Source organism: Pagrus major, chromosome 7 (assembly GCF_040436345.1).
Source record: "Pagrus major chromosome 7, Pma_NU_1.0".
NCBI classification, from domain to species: domain Eukaryota; kingdom Metazoa; phylum Chordata; class Actinopteri; order Spariformes; family Sparidae; genus Pagrus; species Pagrus major.
Window position 1 is genome coordinate 4,354,275 of NC_133221.1, and position 18,461 is coordinate 4,372,735.

The window sequence follows — 18,461 nt, forward strand, 5'->3', positions numbered from 1 at the left end:
AGAAGTGCTCCAGTAAACACACCTCAACTTACCTCCCACCCAATTCTCTGCAAAAATAAATCCTTTTGCCACCTGACAAGTACCGTCTCCGTCCTCTGCATTTGGGTCCGCCAAAAACCTGAACACAACAGTAAGCTCACTTCTTTCAAACTCTGCAGACTCAAGTGACACCATTTATCAGACTTCATGCAGCTCCTGGAGCCACAAAGGGCCTTCATACAACTGTTTCCACACATGCAGAAATACTCCCAAACACCTGTTAACAGGCTTTGATGCATAAAATCATGACACTTCACCTCTTTAACCAAAAGCAAAGTTGAGTCCTCTATGTGAACCGTGCAGAATTAATGTCTCCTCTGAGCAGTTTGGACTGTATTTAGCTTTATTCAGCTGCAGAGGGAACGTATTCTCTGTGACACTGAGGATTCCCCACGATGCACTTGGCTCAGTTTGTTTCCGCTGCACACTGCTATTCTGAGTTAGTGAACAGGATCACAGCCTGCGTCCTCTCAGACACAGATAAACCTTCCACTGATAAGCTACTTCTAGAAACTCATTCACTTAATTAGTGCTGAAACAATGTGTATAATGACAAAAATAATGTGTAAAAAACTTGGATCAGACAAAAATGACAAATATCCATATAGTTCATATAATTGGAAGTTTAATATTTTACCAATAAAACTGCTGGTCAATCAAAATGAGCAAATGAAAAAATAATCAAGACATAATTGGGAGACAGTCAATATAGTGAGATAGACCAATACATTTCAATTACCAATAATTTGATTGATTTGACAAATCTTAACATACTTTAGGATCTCCCACTGTGTTTTACAAGTCGACCACCTCACCTAAAAAAAAAACCATTTATTACAAGTAGTACACTTTCATAAAATGAAACTCAACCCTATCAGGAAACGAGCACAGGCACAATTTCAGACAGCAAAGTGAGGCAAATTTAATGTAATTGTAAATTTAAGTCCTTCTTTTATATTCAACAGTAAAACAATTAGGGGCTCCAGCTGAACCCACTTCAGTGACATGACTTGCATGAAAATACTTGTGATACGAGTCTTTTACATGGCAAAATAAAAAAACAAAAAAACTACTATAGATCTGCTGTCATCACAGACTGACTGGACAGAAAGTGACTGAACAGTTGCACTAAAATCTGTCTGTTGCTGAAAGAACTGCAGATATTATAGAAATGAGAAAAGCTGAAGACAAAATGTTTAAGATAAAGCTTTACTGCTATGTGATACAAATACTTAAGATTAGCTTTAATTGATTCATAGAGTACACACACACAAACTATCACTAATGAATAAGAAAGTTAATAATAAAACATATTTTGTGATTAAAACCTATATGTAAAACTGTTTTTTCTGAATATGAATCTAAATTGAATATGAATAAATTCTAGCTTGCGATCAAATTTGTGTCTTCAACACAACATACAGGGACACTTTGTACACTGATCAATACCATCTCAAATCTCATGGCTGTAACAACAATTACATTCAGTAAAAACTCAATTACTCATTACAGAATATACATTTTTTGCACAAATCGTTGGCTCATCTCTGACATGAGCAAACTCTCTCATTGAGTGACAACACAACCAGTTTCAGTTCATTATAATGTACATTAGGGTGCTCCGATTGGGAGGGCACAAATCGTTATCGGCCGATAAACGTTCATTTACCATCAGATAAACCCGAGACAGTTTGTTTGTGCACTGCTACAATGCCACAGCCACACACAGCACAGGACTCTGCTGCTACCTGGCTGCTAACAGCTAACTAGCTCTACCCTGCCAATATCAATACAGATACCAGTGCAATATATCCGCAAGCTCCTACCAGAAAGCTGTTAGTGACTGAGGGCATTGAAGGACCGGTACCAAGGAACGTTAACTATGACAACAACATGAGAAGATGCGCTCTTTTGCAATCAACATACTGTAGTTGGAAGTAGCCTGTTCAATGTATGATTTGGGATTGTCTGTTCATGAAAAGTATAATTTTCTGTCCCCCCTGAGTGAGGGGACGGTGTGACGCCGTTTGGTCGGGTAATTTACTACACCACTAATAACTAACAACTGTAGATAACAACTAGACAATTCCCCGTTGGGAAATCGCGAGAGTGGGCTGTGCTGCGCTGCATGTCTGTGTGTGTCTGTCTCTGTGTGTGTTTGTGTCGTCTGCCTGCCTGCCTGCCTGCCTGCCTGCCTGCCTGTCTGTCTGTCTGTCTGCCTGCCTGCCTGCCTGCCTGCCTGCCTGCCTGCCTGCCTGCCTGCCTGCGATTTACATTGAAGTGAATGGAGCAGTTGAGAGCTACTCTTGTCTGCCTCTTTGTAGTTAGAGGCAGATAAATCAAAAAACGTAAATCCTACTGATAAAGTAGACACATTGGGAGAAAGAAGACAAGTGCGGCTACAACTCTGTGAAAAATCACGGTTCTACTGTGTAATTTGTGGCTGGGGTCGTCACAGAAAGAGAGAATTTCTGAGAGTTCTGTCATTTGGCTCTTGCAGCCTGCTGCATCAACATTCTGCCATACACAATCATTGAAAATCCTGAATTTTTCCAAAATCACTCACCATCATTAAAGGGTCAGGGTTCAAAAACAAAACATCGTAGGAAAAAAGTTCAAATACAACTTAAGTACACAAGACCCGTGCCTACATTTTAAAGTTTGAACGGTGTTTGTAGGTGAATGTAGGCCAGAGCAGGAGATGTTTGAAAAAGTGGCAGATTTGCAAGTTTTTTGACCTCATCCCATTCATTGCTTATGGAAAAGTTTTTCGTGTCTCACGACACGAAAAATTAATATTCTGGAGATATAAATAATAGCATACCGAGTCAGATCGAGCCGCACGTGTTGATATATTTTTTGTTTGTGTGCGCTCAACGGTGCGGGACGAGTTAAGCGCCAAAAATTAGACAGGGTGAATATTAATTGTGTGTCTCTGCTGGCCCAGTTGATCTCGGTTGCTATGACGGTGGTTGTCAGGAAGCCCTAGCAACGGCCTGTGACCACAGCTGCTGTCTGTGACAGAGCTGATCTGAGAGTGACTTTTGGCTCAGAAGTAGGACTTCAAACTACTGCTATATCTTCAAAACCAAACATGATATGGGCAAAATTTCTTCACCATCAAGCCAGAAAGGCCTTAAAGAACACAGCCATAATTTTTTGTGGTCCTAGCTTCTAAAATGTGGTAATAGGAGCGAGTTAAAAACAGGTGCAGTTTGGAAAATCCTGGAAAGTCCTCCTCCCGATTAACATCGGAGAAAATGGAGCAGTTGAGAGCTACTCTTGCCGGTTAGGGGCAGATAAATCAAAAACCGTAAATCCTACTGATAAAGTAGACACATTGGGAGAAAGAAGACAACTACTGTGTAATTTGTGGCTGGGGTCGTCAGAGAAAGAGAGAATTTCTGAGAGTTTTTTTGAGTCTCTCCCACTCTGGCAGTTGGCTCTGCACGAACATTCCGCAATACACACCCATTATAAATCCTGAATTTTTCCCAAAATAACTCACCATCTTTAAAGGGTCACCGTTCAAAAACGAAACATTGTGGGAAAAAAGTTCAAATACGACTTAAATAGACAAGACCTGTGCCTACATTTTAAAGTTTGAATGGTGTTTCTAGGTGAACGTAGGCCAGAGCAGGAGATGTTTGAAAAACGTCGCCGATTTTTTGAGGTTTTTTTCCTCGTCCCATTCATTCCTTATGGGAAATTTGTTGCAGTTTTTCGCGTCTTACGACGCGAAAAATTAATTTTTTGGAGATAAAAATAATAGCACACCTCGCCCGATCATGCCGCACGTTTTGATGTATTTTTTGTTTGTGGGCGCTCAACGGTGCGGGGCAAGTTAAGTGCCGAAAAAACAGGACGAAGAATAATAAAAAGAGGCGCGAGCAATAACAAACAGCCCACTATGGACACCTATAGCTTTGCTATAGAGGTGTCCATAGTGGGCTTTGCGTAGCACAGCCCACTAATAATGCCAGAGGCCCGGATCAGCGGGGTTAAAAAAACACACACACAGATGTCAACATCATGATGTGTGCTGTCACACCTCTTGGTTCTGCAACGCCACCATGCCGTGTGAAATGACACGCTGGAGCTGCTTAAGATCGGCGCTGCTCGGTTCAGTGTAGACAAACAAAGGCGGCGTAAAGGCGAGCCTGCAGTGATAATGCAGAGTCTCTGTGTGAAAAGGGCTAGTGTTAGCACTGCTAAGTTAGTCAGTTATAATGCTCTCCCATTCCCATCCCGTTTTGTGATTAATACTTTCAAGCCTTTGCATTTTCATAAATCAAAGCAAACAGCAGGCATCATGTGAGAGAAGTGCTCATTGAATACATGTTTTGTGCATGAATGCAGAGGTGTGATCACAAGGTTATAATAAGTGGTGTAAAGTAACTAAGTAGGCTACATTTACTCAACTACTGTACTAAAGTAGAATTTAGAAGAACTTTACTTGAGTACTTCCTTTTTATGCTACTTTATGCTTCCACTCCACAAGCTTTTAAAATGTGACACGTTGTGCACTCAAATAGTGTTTTTTCTCCTCAGAACTTCTGTTTAAATGATCCAATATCTCACCAAAAAGAAAAAGTGAAAAAGTCCAAAAACTAAAAACATCTCACGACCCGTTGGGTTCATCTGATGTCCCTATATATATAAAACTGTAGATAAAGTACTTCAAACTAGCTCCTCCTCCAGCAGCGACAGCAGTAACATGCTGCTTACACATTGATGCTTCAGTATTAATATAATTGCCAGTACTTTAATTTTACAAGAACTTTCATTAAGGTTTTGGTAAACCCCTTCAGCATTTATACATGAAACTATTTCTGCCACTGCAGATAAAACACTTTGATGAACTTACTTTGATTACTGTCATAGAAACAGGGAAAATTACTGGTTTTCATCATCCTGAAAATAAAATGCACAAATGAGATAATTTCCTGCTTCCTTCATCTCCTTCCTGTTCCTCCCGCTGGATCCACTCAACTTTATCTAATAAGATGTAGAGTTAAATTTACCTGTGAGCACAGCTGATCCCAGAAGCAGCGAATGTTTACAGGATGAACGCAAGTCTTCAGTTCACATGGAGATTTGGCTCAGGTCTAGTTTCCACCAGCTGCTAATATCAGATACTTTGAGACTTTTACTCAAGTCACATGAGTCCTATTGGTATGAGTGACTTTTAATATGATATCTTTACTTCAAGTATGAGTTTTGGCTACTTTTCATAACACACACACACACACACGCACACACACACACACACACACACACACACACACAGGAAATCCTCTCCACTGTGTGCGGAAATAACTTCAGTTACGCCCGATGATGAAACTGATCAGTATCAGTTTGTAGTTAACGGTTTGTAGACAACATGGTGACATGAAAATCACAAGAGACAGCCAAGTATTAACAAATCATATTGGAGCTTTATTTTATGTGAATTTAAATAAACTGAAAACAAGACCGGTTTTAACTTGAATCACTTTGTTAATCCACACCACCTGAAGACAACAAACCTGGAGCTCCACCACGAGGCTGATATCTTTGACTGAACGGAAAGAGAGTAAGGTCACATTTTCTCATCTTCCACTTCTGTATATATGGAAATCTTTATAATTGTAAACACTGCATGTGACTCGAGCTCTAGCAAAGTACAATACTTGTGACAAAAGTACACACTTGCTGCTTCCAGTACTTAGTTCAGTGGCTGCAGTAACACACTGCTGATATTTTTATGCCCTCTGAGTTTAGCATGTTAGCATGCTGACATGTGCTGATCAGCAGATTGAAATGTCTTTAGTTTAGCAGATATTTGGTCATAAACCAAAGTAAGAAAGAACATTTGACCTGGTGCATAACAGGTGGTGACTGGCAGAAGAAATCAGACAAAAAGTTGACAGTTTAAAAGTGACTTCAGTCAAGTTAATGTACATGAAAGTTTATATACTGTAGTATTTGTATCCCACACCATTGTCAACTCAACTAAAGCCTTTACAGGAAGGCCTTTGGGGGAAGCTTTAAAATAAACGTGCAGGCTTATTGTGAAGCCTTCAGTTTCCTGTAAGTCTTTACTTCACTTACTCCAACAGAAATGAACTTTGAAATAAACATCCTAATCAATAAAACCACATGATGTCAGCAGCTGTCATCAATGTAACTGGACCTCCTAAGTGGTCAGACTTGACATACTTTCACTTTCTTCTCCCGTCAGGTATTTATGCACCAGGTGTGTTCACTCCAGCAGTTGAGCTCAGTGCACGCAGCACACAACATCTCCTGTTAACAAAGGAACCTCATTCAGGTAAGAAATCCATCATGTGAGCTTTATTATGTCAACTAAATGTATACGTGCTGGTTTGACTGGTATCTTACAATATGTACCAAATAGTGCAGTATGTATCAGTTATTGTTATGTTTATTGTTGTATTCTTGTTTTTGTTCATTCAACTGACTTTCTATAGATCTGTACAGAATATGTTCATTACCACAGTTAGTTTTATTCCACGTGAGGTCGTTCTCACAGAGAAACTCTGGTTCTTATCTGCTAAATGTATTTTTAATTAAAATCAGGCAGTGTGGAGTCCAGCCTAACACGCAGAGGCAGCTCATTCCAGAGTTTGGAGGCTGCAACTGTAAAGGCGCGATCTCCCCTGGTCTGCTGACCAGGTGCTTTTGGTTGTCACCTTGCTAAAGGGGAAAGGAGTGTACGCTACTGCAGGAGTGGGTCGTATTCGTGCTGAAGATGGCTCGATGTGTGCTGAGGCCAAAGGGCCCAATGTTGGCATAGGAGCAGGATTCTCTCTGGAGTCGGGTGCCAGTGCTATGGCTAAAGCAGCACCAGCCAGTGTTTCACTCTCAGCTGAGTCACCTTGATGGAGCTTGTAGTTGTAAAAGCTAAGATAGGTTGGAGCCAGCCCATTCAATGATTTATAGGTAAACAATAAAATCATATCATCAATCCAAAGGTAAATTAGTCACTGTGTCTTTGTGCGTTATCGTGGAGGCTCATCTTAAAACAAAAAAAAAACAACAAAAAAAACAACATCAGCACAGTCGTACATGAGCTGCTGACCTTCATCTTTTATCAGCATGTTCCAAAGTACGTTTATCTTTGCTGCACTGAAAGGACAGGAGTTTAATCTTTACTGTCATATTTACAGAGATCAAATGAATCATAGTACGTCAACTTAAGATAGATAAGATAGAAAAGTAATTAAAGACGAACTCACTCGTCCCTGTTCATGTCCTAGATTTTACTGAAATAACTCATGTAAAAACTTCTATTAAAGGTGCACTACTGAATGAACAAAGTGACCTTAAAGGACAGCACAACTTCATATTGTTTTACTTTGTTTATATGTGGCGGACCCTGCCACCTTTCTAGCTTCAAACAGTGTTTTGGGGATATAATTTTCCTCTGAGAACAGCTTGTTTATTCAGTTATGGGAAAAATATATATATTTCTGAGTTTGTGTCCTCATTTATATTGTAAATATTAAAATTCTGAGGCTGAATTTCTTTTCCAAAACTACGTAGTGCCCCTTTAAAGTCATAGGACATTGTAAAATTAGGTCCTCTGAGCTAAATGTCATCATTTCTTTGTATGTGTATTTGAAGCCTCACCAAAACGCTGATTTTTCAATGGATCAGGTTGAAATTTGTCCTGAGCATCCAAGAGACTTAACTAAATCTAATGAGCTATAAATGTACCATTTATTAATGATGGTCATAAAGTGTTGCCCATGTCAGTAAGTAAGAATTGGACATATTTGTTGCTTTTCCTCTTCTTCTGTCAGAATGTGAGTCCACTTTTAATCTTTGTGCCGGCTCTGATGTTATTTCCTAAACAATCATTGGTCCAGTCAAAATGCAGAGAAATGCACAGATTTATACTTTAGTCTTCAAAATGTACTAGATGGATGGGTGGGGGTCGGGGCATGACTTCAGCATTTCTACAATCCTGCATGTAGCCACTCTAATTTACAATATTCAGAAAATGAAGATGGAAGACAAATAATTATCAAACATGGATGTTGTGAGAACTGTTGTTGAAATGAGCTTTAAGACAACAACACACACAACTCAGAAGTTATTCACGAAACCACGGTCAATATTTAATTATTGATTATTCATTCCTGTTGTGTTTCATAATTACTTTCACTTACGTTTTACTGACCTGTTTTTATCTTTTTGTCTTTTCACATGTGTGTTTTTATGATAGTTTTATGATGCTCCTCTGATTCAAACTTTCAATTTCTTCCCCCGTCAGGTATTTATGCACCAGGTGTGTTCACTCCAGCAGTTGAGCTCAGTGCACGCAGCACACAACATCTCCTGTTAACAAAGGAACCTCATTCAGGTAAGAAATCCATCTTGTAAGATCCTAAACTAAATGTATACATGCTGGTTTAAATCTTATTTTACATGCATGCATGCATCAGTTATTGTTTTGTTTGTTGTTGTATCGTATGTGTTGTTCTTGCTTTTGTTTATTCAACTGACTCACAGAAGATGTTGGAGGAGCTTCACTAACACAATGATGCTGACTGACCATTAATGAACAAATACATTTTTGTCTGTGTTTATAAATATCATTTTCTATAGATCTGTACAGAATATGTTCATTACCACAGTTAGTTTTATTCCACGTGAGGTCGTTCTCACAGAGAAACTCTGGTTCTTATCTGCTGCTGACATTTCCTCTTTTTCTTTCACAGTAAACTTCTTGTCTTGAAGATGTCAGGTAGGCAAACATCATCCAGAAACGTCAGTGTATACTTTCCTTTAAAAAATATAGTGTATTGAGCAGACAGATGTAACATTTACATTTAATAAGCCTCTTGTTAATTTATAACTTCAGTGACTGAGAGTGAGACAAAGAGCTGACAGATCTCATTGGAGGGAAACAAACTGCCCAAACTTTGATTTTTAGTTCCTTCAAGTTAAATAAACCTTTAATATAGTGTATGTTCACATGTGTACAGTAAAGTCAAAATGTCAAGTTTATCTTTGTTTTTGTACAAATTGAATATTTGTGAATTGTGAAAGTTTCATGTGAATATTAACCTGCAAAAGCAAATAACAAAGTTTCCCTTTTCTCTCTTTCAAACACAGACGATGAGGGTAAGTAAATCACGTTTTAATGATGTTTTATGTCAGTCAAATAGATTATTTACTCCACTGGGCTGTCTACTTCTCCCCATCTCTTTTCACAGAGGTGCAGGACTGTTATATTCATGAGAAATGAGCCCAGTAAGGAAAAATGTGACAAATACAAAAAATGCTTGGGGTTCAGAGGGTGAAGTGTTGATATTTTAAGAAAAAGTTGTAATGTTATGAGAATAAAGGTCATGAGATACAGAGAAGAAAGTCAAAATTTAACAGAGAATATTATATTTTGAAAACAAATAACAACAATAAGTTAAATAATTGTAGTTATGAGAGTTTATTTCACCACTGAGAAGATACTGTCTGACACATCAGTTCCTCGGTTGTAAAAGGTTTGATGGAATTGAAACAATCTGGCTCGATGAGTCCTTGATGACTTGTCACCCTAAACTAACAAATCAGACTGAAGTCCAGTATATCAGATGGTCTTCTGTGGACTGATATCTGTTTTTAACTGTCGTGAGTCCGTCAGAAGTAGAGACAACTGTACTTTTGAAAAGTTTCATCCTTTATGACTCTCTTAAGACTTTGACCCGATGTTGTTTTTGTAACAAGCTTTCTCTCATAAATGTTAAGTTTAAATGTCATTCCCATTTCTTTTTTCAAAGTATATTCTTGGAATCTCAACATCACAAAACTTTTTTTCCTCTGGTATGATTGTTCTCTAGTCGTCTTTGAGATTAAATGAAGTGTCTCTCTGTTTGCAGAAAAAGCAGTTCGAAGTCTTGGCAGAGAAATTTCTCTCAACAGAAAGCCCAGTGGAAGTTTTAATGTTGGTGCCTATGCAGGTACCGACAATGACGATGAGGCTGTAAAGGGGAAAGGAGCGTACGCTACTGCAGGATTGGGTCATATTCGTGCTGAAGATGGCTTGGTGTGTGCTGAGGCCAAAGGGCCCAATGTCGGCATAGGAGCAGGACTCTGTCTGGAGTCGGGTGCCAGTGCTATGGCTAAAGCAGAACTGGGCAGTATTTCACTCTCAAATTCGAATGTGACACTTAAACTTGGTCTGGCAGCAGACACCGGCATTGGTGTCGGTCCTTCAGGTCTTCAGGTGAAGGTGCTGGGAACAGGCCTCTCCATCGGTCGTGAATTGGGCATTTCTTTCCTTGGTTCTGAGTTTAAAATTAAACTGTGGTAAACTGTGTCTTTGTCACAAACACAGCTGTTGTTTGTTATTTACCTTCTATTCCCACAATTAAACAATGATTGTGTTTGAAATCTGCTGCATTTATAACTGAAACTTTTTGTCATGACATTGTATGTTTCTCCTTGTTCAGCGTCTGCTGCTTTTATACAGACAGTGAACGTAGTAGAAAAATGTGTTTTGTTCTTGCTGAAGATAAAATACACAAATAAGCGTACTGTGCTGTTCATGGCAACAACTTCCTGTTCTACCTGCTGGCTTCCTCTCAACTTTATCATGATTGTTGACGTCTGAACATTAAAGAAATGTTGACTTCTGATTCTGTATTACATTTTCTTCTCTTGAAGTATAAGATGTGTAGTTAAATTTACCTCTGAGCACATCTGAACTGTCAGTAGTCTTGTAATGTTTCTCAGCAGCCAGAAATCCAAACATAATGATTTTGTGACATAAAACCAGCTTCACACAATTCAGTTAAAGCTTTTATGTGAAGCTCAAACATTCACATAAATATTCACAATGACTGTTGATCAGTTTAAACACAGCTAAATGAATGGTTGCTGCTCTGATGATATTGCAGACTCTTCACTGTGAGTCCTTTTTAAGTCATTCAGTTTGTGTTTACTTTTCCAGGTAAAGATCCAGGTGTGGCTGTGCAGTCCAATAATCTTGTGTTTTTGTCTTTACTAACAGAAATTAAAACACATGACAGCAGGAATAGGAGTCATATTCATCTAAAGATGCAGTGCAGGCATGTGTCTCACTAAACACGGCTCACAGGTGCCCCCTTGTGGTGAAAACACAGCATACAGCACTCACTCGAAATATTAAAGTTACTGGACACTCAAATAATCTTGTGTCTTCAGGTTGAGTTGGCATGTTGGCTTGATGTTTGTATGTGTGGCAGGGGATTAAATGAACACCTGCCACCTGTCAGAGGGTAAATGTTGTCTCTGTGCAGGTAAAAACTTTCAGTCATGTTGCTGTTTTACTTACATTAATATATATTATTTTTAAAAAGCAATTCTTTAGTTATGAATAGTCAGAGATTAAAGCGACATGATGACCTGTTTTTATATGATCAGTGACTCAGTGTTTACAATTGTAAATGTTTCCATATATACAGAAGTGGAAGATTAGTTGGTGTAAATACGGACATAAATTAACTATAAGGAGTTTTTGCCCCAGTTACTCTCAGGCAGGGGTATTTTAAGGTCATAAAATGACAATTATTTGCCAGGCGCCTGAATATTTCTTCAGAAAAACATGGGTTTAGTGTTAATTTTCAGTGATATTATACTATTGTACTTGTTTAGCTTTCGTTGCATCACATAAAGCCTAGTAGAAGCTGATGTGGCCTTAGCTGAGATTAGGAGGTTCTTCAGAGGTTTGGTAAACTCACTTTTTCCTGCAGAGTCAAGTGACACCATTTATCAGACTTCATGCAGCTCCTGGAGCCACAAAGGGCCTTCATACAACTGTTTCCACATATGCAGAAATACTCCCAAACACCGTGTATAATGACAAAAATAATGTGTGAACAACTTGGATCAGACAAAAATGACAAATATCCATATAGTTCATATAATTGGAAGTTTAATATTTTACCAATAAAACTGCTGGTCAATCAAAATGAGCAAATGAAAAAATAATCAAGACATAATTGGAAAACAGATAACTCGTTATAGTAAAGTATGACAGTCAACAAAAGCCACTGAGATAGACCAATACATTTTATACTCCAATAGTTTGATTGATTTGACAAATGTTAACATACTTTAGGATCTCCCACTGTGTTTTACAAGTGGACCACCTCATCTAAAGAAAAAAACATTTATAACAAGTAGTACACTTTCATAAAATGAAACTCAACCCTATCAGGAAACGAGCACAGGCACAATTTCAGACAGCAAAGTGAGGCAAATTTAATGTAATTGTAAACTTAAGTCCTTCTTTTATATTCAACAGTAAAACAATTAGGGGCTCCAGCTGAACCCACTTCAGTGACATGATTTGCATGAAAATACTTGTGATACGAGTCTTTTACATGGCAAAATAAAAAAAAAAAAAAACTACTACAGGTCTGCTGTCATCACAGACTGACTGGACAGAAAGTGACTGAGCAGTTGCACTAAAATCTGTCTGTTGCTGAAAGAGCTGCAGATATTATAGAAATGAGAAAAGCTGAAGACAAAATGTTTTAGTTAAAGCTCAACTGCTATGTGATACAAATACTTAAGGTTCGCTTTAATTGATTCATAGAAAACACACACACACACACTATCATTAATGAATAACAAAGTTAAAAATAAAATGTGTTTTATACTTAAAAACCATATGTATAAGTTTTTTCTGAATATGAATAAATTCTAGCTTGCGGTCAAATTTGTGTCTTCAACACAACATACAGAGACACTTTGTACACTGTGATCAATACCATTTCAAATCTTGTTGCTGTAACAACAATTACATTCAGTAAAAACAGGGGACGATGTGACGCCGATTGGTCGAGACCCGTACGGAGCCAACAGCTGACAGAGTTTTAAACGATGGACTGCAATTTCAGTTTACAGTAAATAAATGACGTCGAGCAGTGACCAGGTAGTGGTGTAGTGGCTTCAGGCACAAAGAGACAACTGAGAATGACACATACATTTTTCCTAAATTATCCGTCCGATTCACTTTTTCTTGATTCTCTTTTGTTTTTAAGCTTTTTCTTTGAATCAGTATAAAATTAAAATAATAAGTTTTTTCCTCAACATTTTAATGGGTAATTTACTACACCATTAATAACTTACAACTATAGATGACAATAAAGTGAAGAAACATCCTTTTGATTGGTGATCGGTATCAGCGATACTTCTTCCAGTGATCAGCCCCAAAAACTCTGACCGGAGCACCCTTAAATGTACAACTAAAACCAGTCTATTATGATATCACTCTGTGGTGTTACAAACCCAGGACCCTTTCCAACACCCTCTGAGCATCATCAGCCAGCACGTTGAGAAAAAAATTCAAAAGTCTGTAAGTTGTGGTAAAAGATAGGCCCATTGCTATTGGGATTCCAATTATTGGAATGAATCTGGTCCCTTCCTCTGCTGCCATTAATGCAGCTGTGCCTGCACATTGAGCCGTCACCTTGAGGATAAGACCAGGGGATATTTCGATTGCAGCCAGTGGTGAAATGATGACAGCCTTCAAATCATCAAATGGCACACTTGTCCTTACAGCCAGACGCTTCAGTGATGGGATATCAAGACCAAAACTAAATACGTATCGTGTGACAACACCAACCAGCAAAGCTAAATCAACAGCAATAGAAAGCCCAGGAACTGGTACAGCTGCTACAACTGCAGAAAGAGCAGCAACATACTTTATTTGGGCTTGGAAAGCCTCTTTCTTCTTGTTAATGATCTCCTGGCTGATATTGCGCAGGGCAAGCAGCAGAGCGTTCCTCTTGTGTTCAGGAAGTTCTCTCTCTAGTGTCTCGGTTAAGAGAGTGAAGTCATGCAGATGGAGCTCAAAGCTGGACACCAGGAAGACCTGCGGAGACTGATGACCTAGTTTCTGAAGACCTGTGTCAAAAAGGAATAAATGGTTTGATCATTAGTTTTATAAAATGATGAAATCATTTAGATTGTTTTTTTTTAATGTACTCAATAATATGTTCACTTCAGTTTAGTTTGTTTTTATTTTGCTCCCCTGAATTTTCTTTGTCAACACTGCTGTGATCTCATGTGCTCTCCTTTTTCAACTCGGGTAAATTGAATAACTAATAAGTATTATTGTGAAAGTCAGACGCCTGCATTGGGCGACTTATTGTTGCTGTTGCTTTGACTGAACGTTCCTCCAAACAGAATTTCTGCAGTACACTGAGCCACTGTGGCTGATCTACTTGATTTGGAAGAAAAAAAGAGTCTTTCATGTTTTTGTTGAGGATTTCATATCACTTACTTTATTTATCCCTAAATTATGCTGAGTGTAAATATGCAAGTATATGAAAAATTGTCTCAATAAATAGGAACGCCATTTCAACTGGTGATGACAACAACATATCGATACATGTGTAAAGTCTAAGTCTGTCCATATACTAGAAAATGAGGTGTATTGAGGTCAGATAAATATACTATGAATATATATAAATATACATAAATATATATGATTGACATAGTTGTTAATTTTGCAGTTATTATAAATGATTCCATAAGTCACATACCTTTAATGCAGTCTTCCTTGATTGTTGCCATAGTCGTGGTCTCACTGAAATCTTTCTGACTTTGTTTCTGAGCTCGTAAAACGTCGTCAATCTTTGAGCGAACAAAGTAGAACTTTTTCTTCATCCTCTTGATCTCCTTAGCGAGTTTCACATCATTTTCGGTGAAGCGAGTTGCTGAGATGATGAAGAAGTCAAACTGCTCAAATTTAAAATGCTTCAGGTACTTAGCAGCTGGAAACTTGGTGGTGCCAACACCCGGAAGATCCCACAATGTAACATTGGGATAGTTTGGATGGGAGTATGGTGTAGGCTTTGAGGTGGTTTCTACACAACCAGTAGGAGCAGCTCCCTCAGCCATGTTGTCTATGCCTCTCAAGGCATTAACAAAGGTGGATTTACCAGAGCCGGTCTCTCCTGCGATGGCAATATTTAGTGGAATTTTATTCTGCTTGTCCAGATGCTCTTGGACCTTTGCAATAGCTAAGTCTTGATTGTTGTTTTGTAGAGCTTCTTTAATTTCTTCTTCTGATTCATGGTCCATGATGATCGTGGAAAACTGCAGTAAAAAATAAGAAAAAGAAAGTACACCATTATCCACCATCATGCACATACATAGATAGAATGCAAAGTTTGGAGATATCACTGCCAAGGTATGGAAAGTAAATAGCATGGAAAATAAATACTTAAATTACATTTTGTCTTGAGGCCAGTTCATATATACAGTTGATGTGGTGTATATTTGTCCCCAGTGGAACATTAAAGAATTACCAATACAGTCAGACCAATAAGATTTTAATTAAGCCTAGGTTCATACTTTGTAATAACAGAGTGACGACTTTGCCTGATGCTGTTGTGGAGAATGTGTCTTCAAGAAAAATATCGAGACTGCAGCTCGTAGGTTTGAACGACTTTATATGCAATGAAGCTGAGACAAAGTTGTTTGTGTGTTCCTCCCATCCGTTTCCTGTTTTACAGCTCAACAGCTCAACACTCGGACACCCTTCCTGTTATTAAACCACAAATCCCAAATGAAAGGCATTAACAAGACTCAGGACTTCATTCGGATCAGTGGTGTTACAAAAAAACAAAAAAACACAGAGATGTCAACATCATGATGTGTAAGTACAATATTTGTCTTTCAAATGTAGTTGAGTAAAGTACTTGAGTAAATGTACTTCATTACTGTCCCCAACATCAACATCAAGTGAAAAAGGCTCACAGATTTCTGTTCAACAGACGAACACACCAACAAACTCACTGATTGTTGTAACTCACTGTACAGATATTTTTTGAGCATTTTTGGATTTGGCTTTTCAAAAGTTACGTTTACTTTTGCTTTTTCTTGATGATAAACCGCTCATTGTTTGGCCCCTCCCTCTAAGGCTGTGGTTAAGCTTTTTCATACTTTCACTTTCTTCTCCCCTCTGGTTTTTATACACCCCAGTGTGTTCACCCCAACAGCTGAGCTCAGTGCACGCAGCACACAACATCTCCTGTTAACAAAGGAACCTCATTCAGGTAAGAAATCCATCATGTGAGCTTTAATATGTCAACTAAATGTGTACATGCTTTATGGCTTTCCAAATGCATTATAAAATATCATTTTCTATAGATCTGTACAGAATATGTTCATTACCACAGTTAGTTTTATTCCACGTGAGGTCGTTCTCACAGAGAAACTCTGGTTCTTATCTGCTGCTGACATTTCCTCTTTTTCTTTCACAGTAAACTTCTTGTCCTGAAGATGTCAGGTAAGCAAACATCATCCAGAAACATAAGTGTATACTTTCCTTTAGGAAAAATGGTGTTTTGATGAGACAGGTTACCTTCTAATAGACTCCATTTATGACTTCAGTGAATCAAAGTGTCACTACGAGCTGCCAGATCTCACTGGAGGGAAACTCCACATGCCCAAACTTTGTTTTTTTGTTAAGTGTGCTGAAGTACCTAGTCTATGATCACATGTACACTAAAGTTAAAAGGTTACTAAATCTGTTTTTGTATCAATGGAGTAATTGTGACTTTGACGTCTTATGTGACTTTTGTAGATTTTAAAAGAGGAATTGAATCTGACTTAATTAAATAACAAAGTCTCCCTTTTCTTTATTTATTTCAGACAAAAGTAGGTGAAAACATTTTTAAATTGTTTTTTGTCCAAAAATAGAACTTTTACTGTACTGGGGAGTTGGTTATGATGAGATTTTGGGACTTAAGTGTTGATATTCTGAGAAAAAGTTGTAATGTATAAAAGTATAAAGTTCAAATTTGAAAAGAAAAATGTCATGACACAAGAAAATCAATCAAAAATATACGCTTACGCTTAAACTTAAAAGTCACACCTGTCCATCTCCTCCACTAAGGGCTGTCACAGGTCACAGGAGAATCAATTATAATTCATGTTTGCAAACCTGAGGCAGAAAGGACTACTCTAGCTATTGCATACTCTATTGTACTCTATTACATTCTGATTTTACACAGTTATCTAATGAAGATGATTTCTTCACATGTTGTAGGCAGTGAGCCTGATTTCATAGAGTACTGTACGTATCAGGTTCTGCGATAAAATGTGGTCATAATCTCCAGAACCAGTGTTCCCAGTGTTTTTAGTGTAAATGACATCTATGCCTATAAGAAACTACTTTCTGTGTTGGTCTGACACATCAGTACCTCAAAATCAAAGGTTAGATGAGATTAGACAATCTTGCTTGGTCACACAGGGAATTGTCATAAAAAATTAGAATGAAAAACAGTAAAGAAGACGGTGCAGAAGCCCTGAAGGGTCATGAGTCTAACATATTATTTCATCCATTTTCCTGTGATAAATCTTATTTGTTTGTTTTTTTAGATCAGGAGTTATTTATGTCATAATCAACAGAGGTTGTTTTCCCAGAATAACAAGATGATTAATCATGAGAAAACGACTACATAAGATTCATGAGAGTCGACCCTGACATACACCTGTTTTGGGGGCTGGGTTTTGTGAGTTTCAAAGCAAACCATAGAAACTTTTTGCCATTAATAAAAGTTACTGGAGGAAACAAATAAAATGTAACTTGTTATCACAATGTGTTCGACCAATGAGTGTTTAGGGTTTCAGATGTTATGTGTTATGTGACTGATATCCGTTTCTAACTGGTGTGACACTTACAAAAGTAAAGACTGTACGTTGACATCATGGATGAAGCACTATTAGCATTTAAACAAACAAACAAACAGAATATGAATTACAGATTATGTTTGTTCAATGACGTTCTTGAAAGATCTTTTTTCAAAGTATTATAATGATTTTCCACTGACACCTTGTTCTCTGGTCGTCTTTGCGACTAAATGAAGCGTTTCTCTGTTCACAGATGAAGCAGCTCAACGTGTCGGAAGAGACGTGTGTGTCAGTGACCCTGAATTCATAAAGACAAAGAAAAACATGAAGCGGCCTCCTAAAACCATCACTGCTGGTGCCTACGCAGGTGCTGATGCATTTGATGATCTATCTGAGGACGAAAAGGCGGGAGCATACGCTGCTGCAGGATTGATTTATGTACGTGCTGAGGAGGGCATTTTGGATGTAGAGGTCAAGGGGCCCAACGCCAGAGCAGGAGCCGGGATCTCTTGGGGGTCGGGTCTTAGAGCCATGGCCACAGCAGAAGTGGCGAGTGTTTCAGCAGGTGTTGGTCCACTGAAAGCTAAAATAGGACTGGCAGTAGACACTGGCGTCGGCATCGGTCCAAGAGGTGTAGAGGCAAAGTTACTGGGAACAGGCTTCTCCATCAGTACAAATCCAAGCATTTCTGTGTTAGGGTGTGAACTTTCATTTAAGTTGTGGTAAAACCCTTCAGAATTTATACATAAAACTACTTCTGCCGCTGCAGATAAAAAACTTTG

General features: G+C 38.3%; 1 protein-coding gene and 1 long non-coding RNA gene across 2 annotated transcripts; one reads left to right on the forward strand and one right to left on the reverse strand.

The window, feature by feature from the left end:
* The first annotated feature begins 6,289 nt into the window (after nucleotides 1-6,289).
* On the forward strand, nucleotides 6,290-10,685 carry LOC141000132 (uncharacterized). The gene is made up of 4 exons (XR_012179517.1): nucleotides 6,290-6,352; nucleotides 8,321-8,410; nucleotides 8,769-8,794; nucleotides 10,137-10,685. It is a non-coding gene; the product is annotated as an uncharacterized lncRNA (long non-coding RNA).
* Nucleotides 10,686-11,945: 1,260 nt separating this feature from the next.
* Nucleotides 11,946-18,212, reverse strand: LOC140999314 (interferon-inducible GTPase 5-like). Its single transcript, XM_073469649.1, has 4 exons — nucleotides 18,122-18,212; nucleotides 17,127-17,159; nucleotides 14,583-15,104; nucleotides 11,946-13,941 (listed from the first exon to the last, which is right to left on the reverse strand). The coding sequence occupies exons 1-4, from the start codon at nucleotides 18,210-18,212 to the stop codon at nucleotides 13,316-13,318; spliced, it is 1,272 nt and encodes a 423-aa protein (XP_073325750.1). The 3' UTR covers nucleotides 11,946-13,315.
* Between the last annotated feature and the right edge of the window lie 249 nt (nucleotides 18,213-18,461).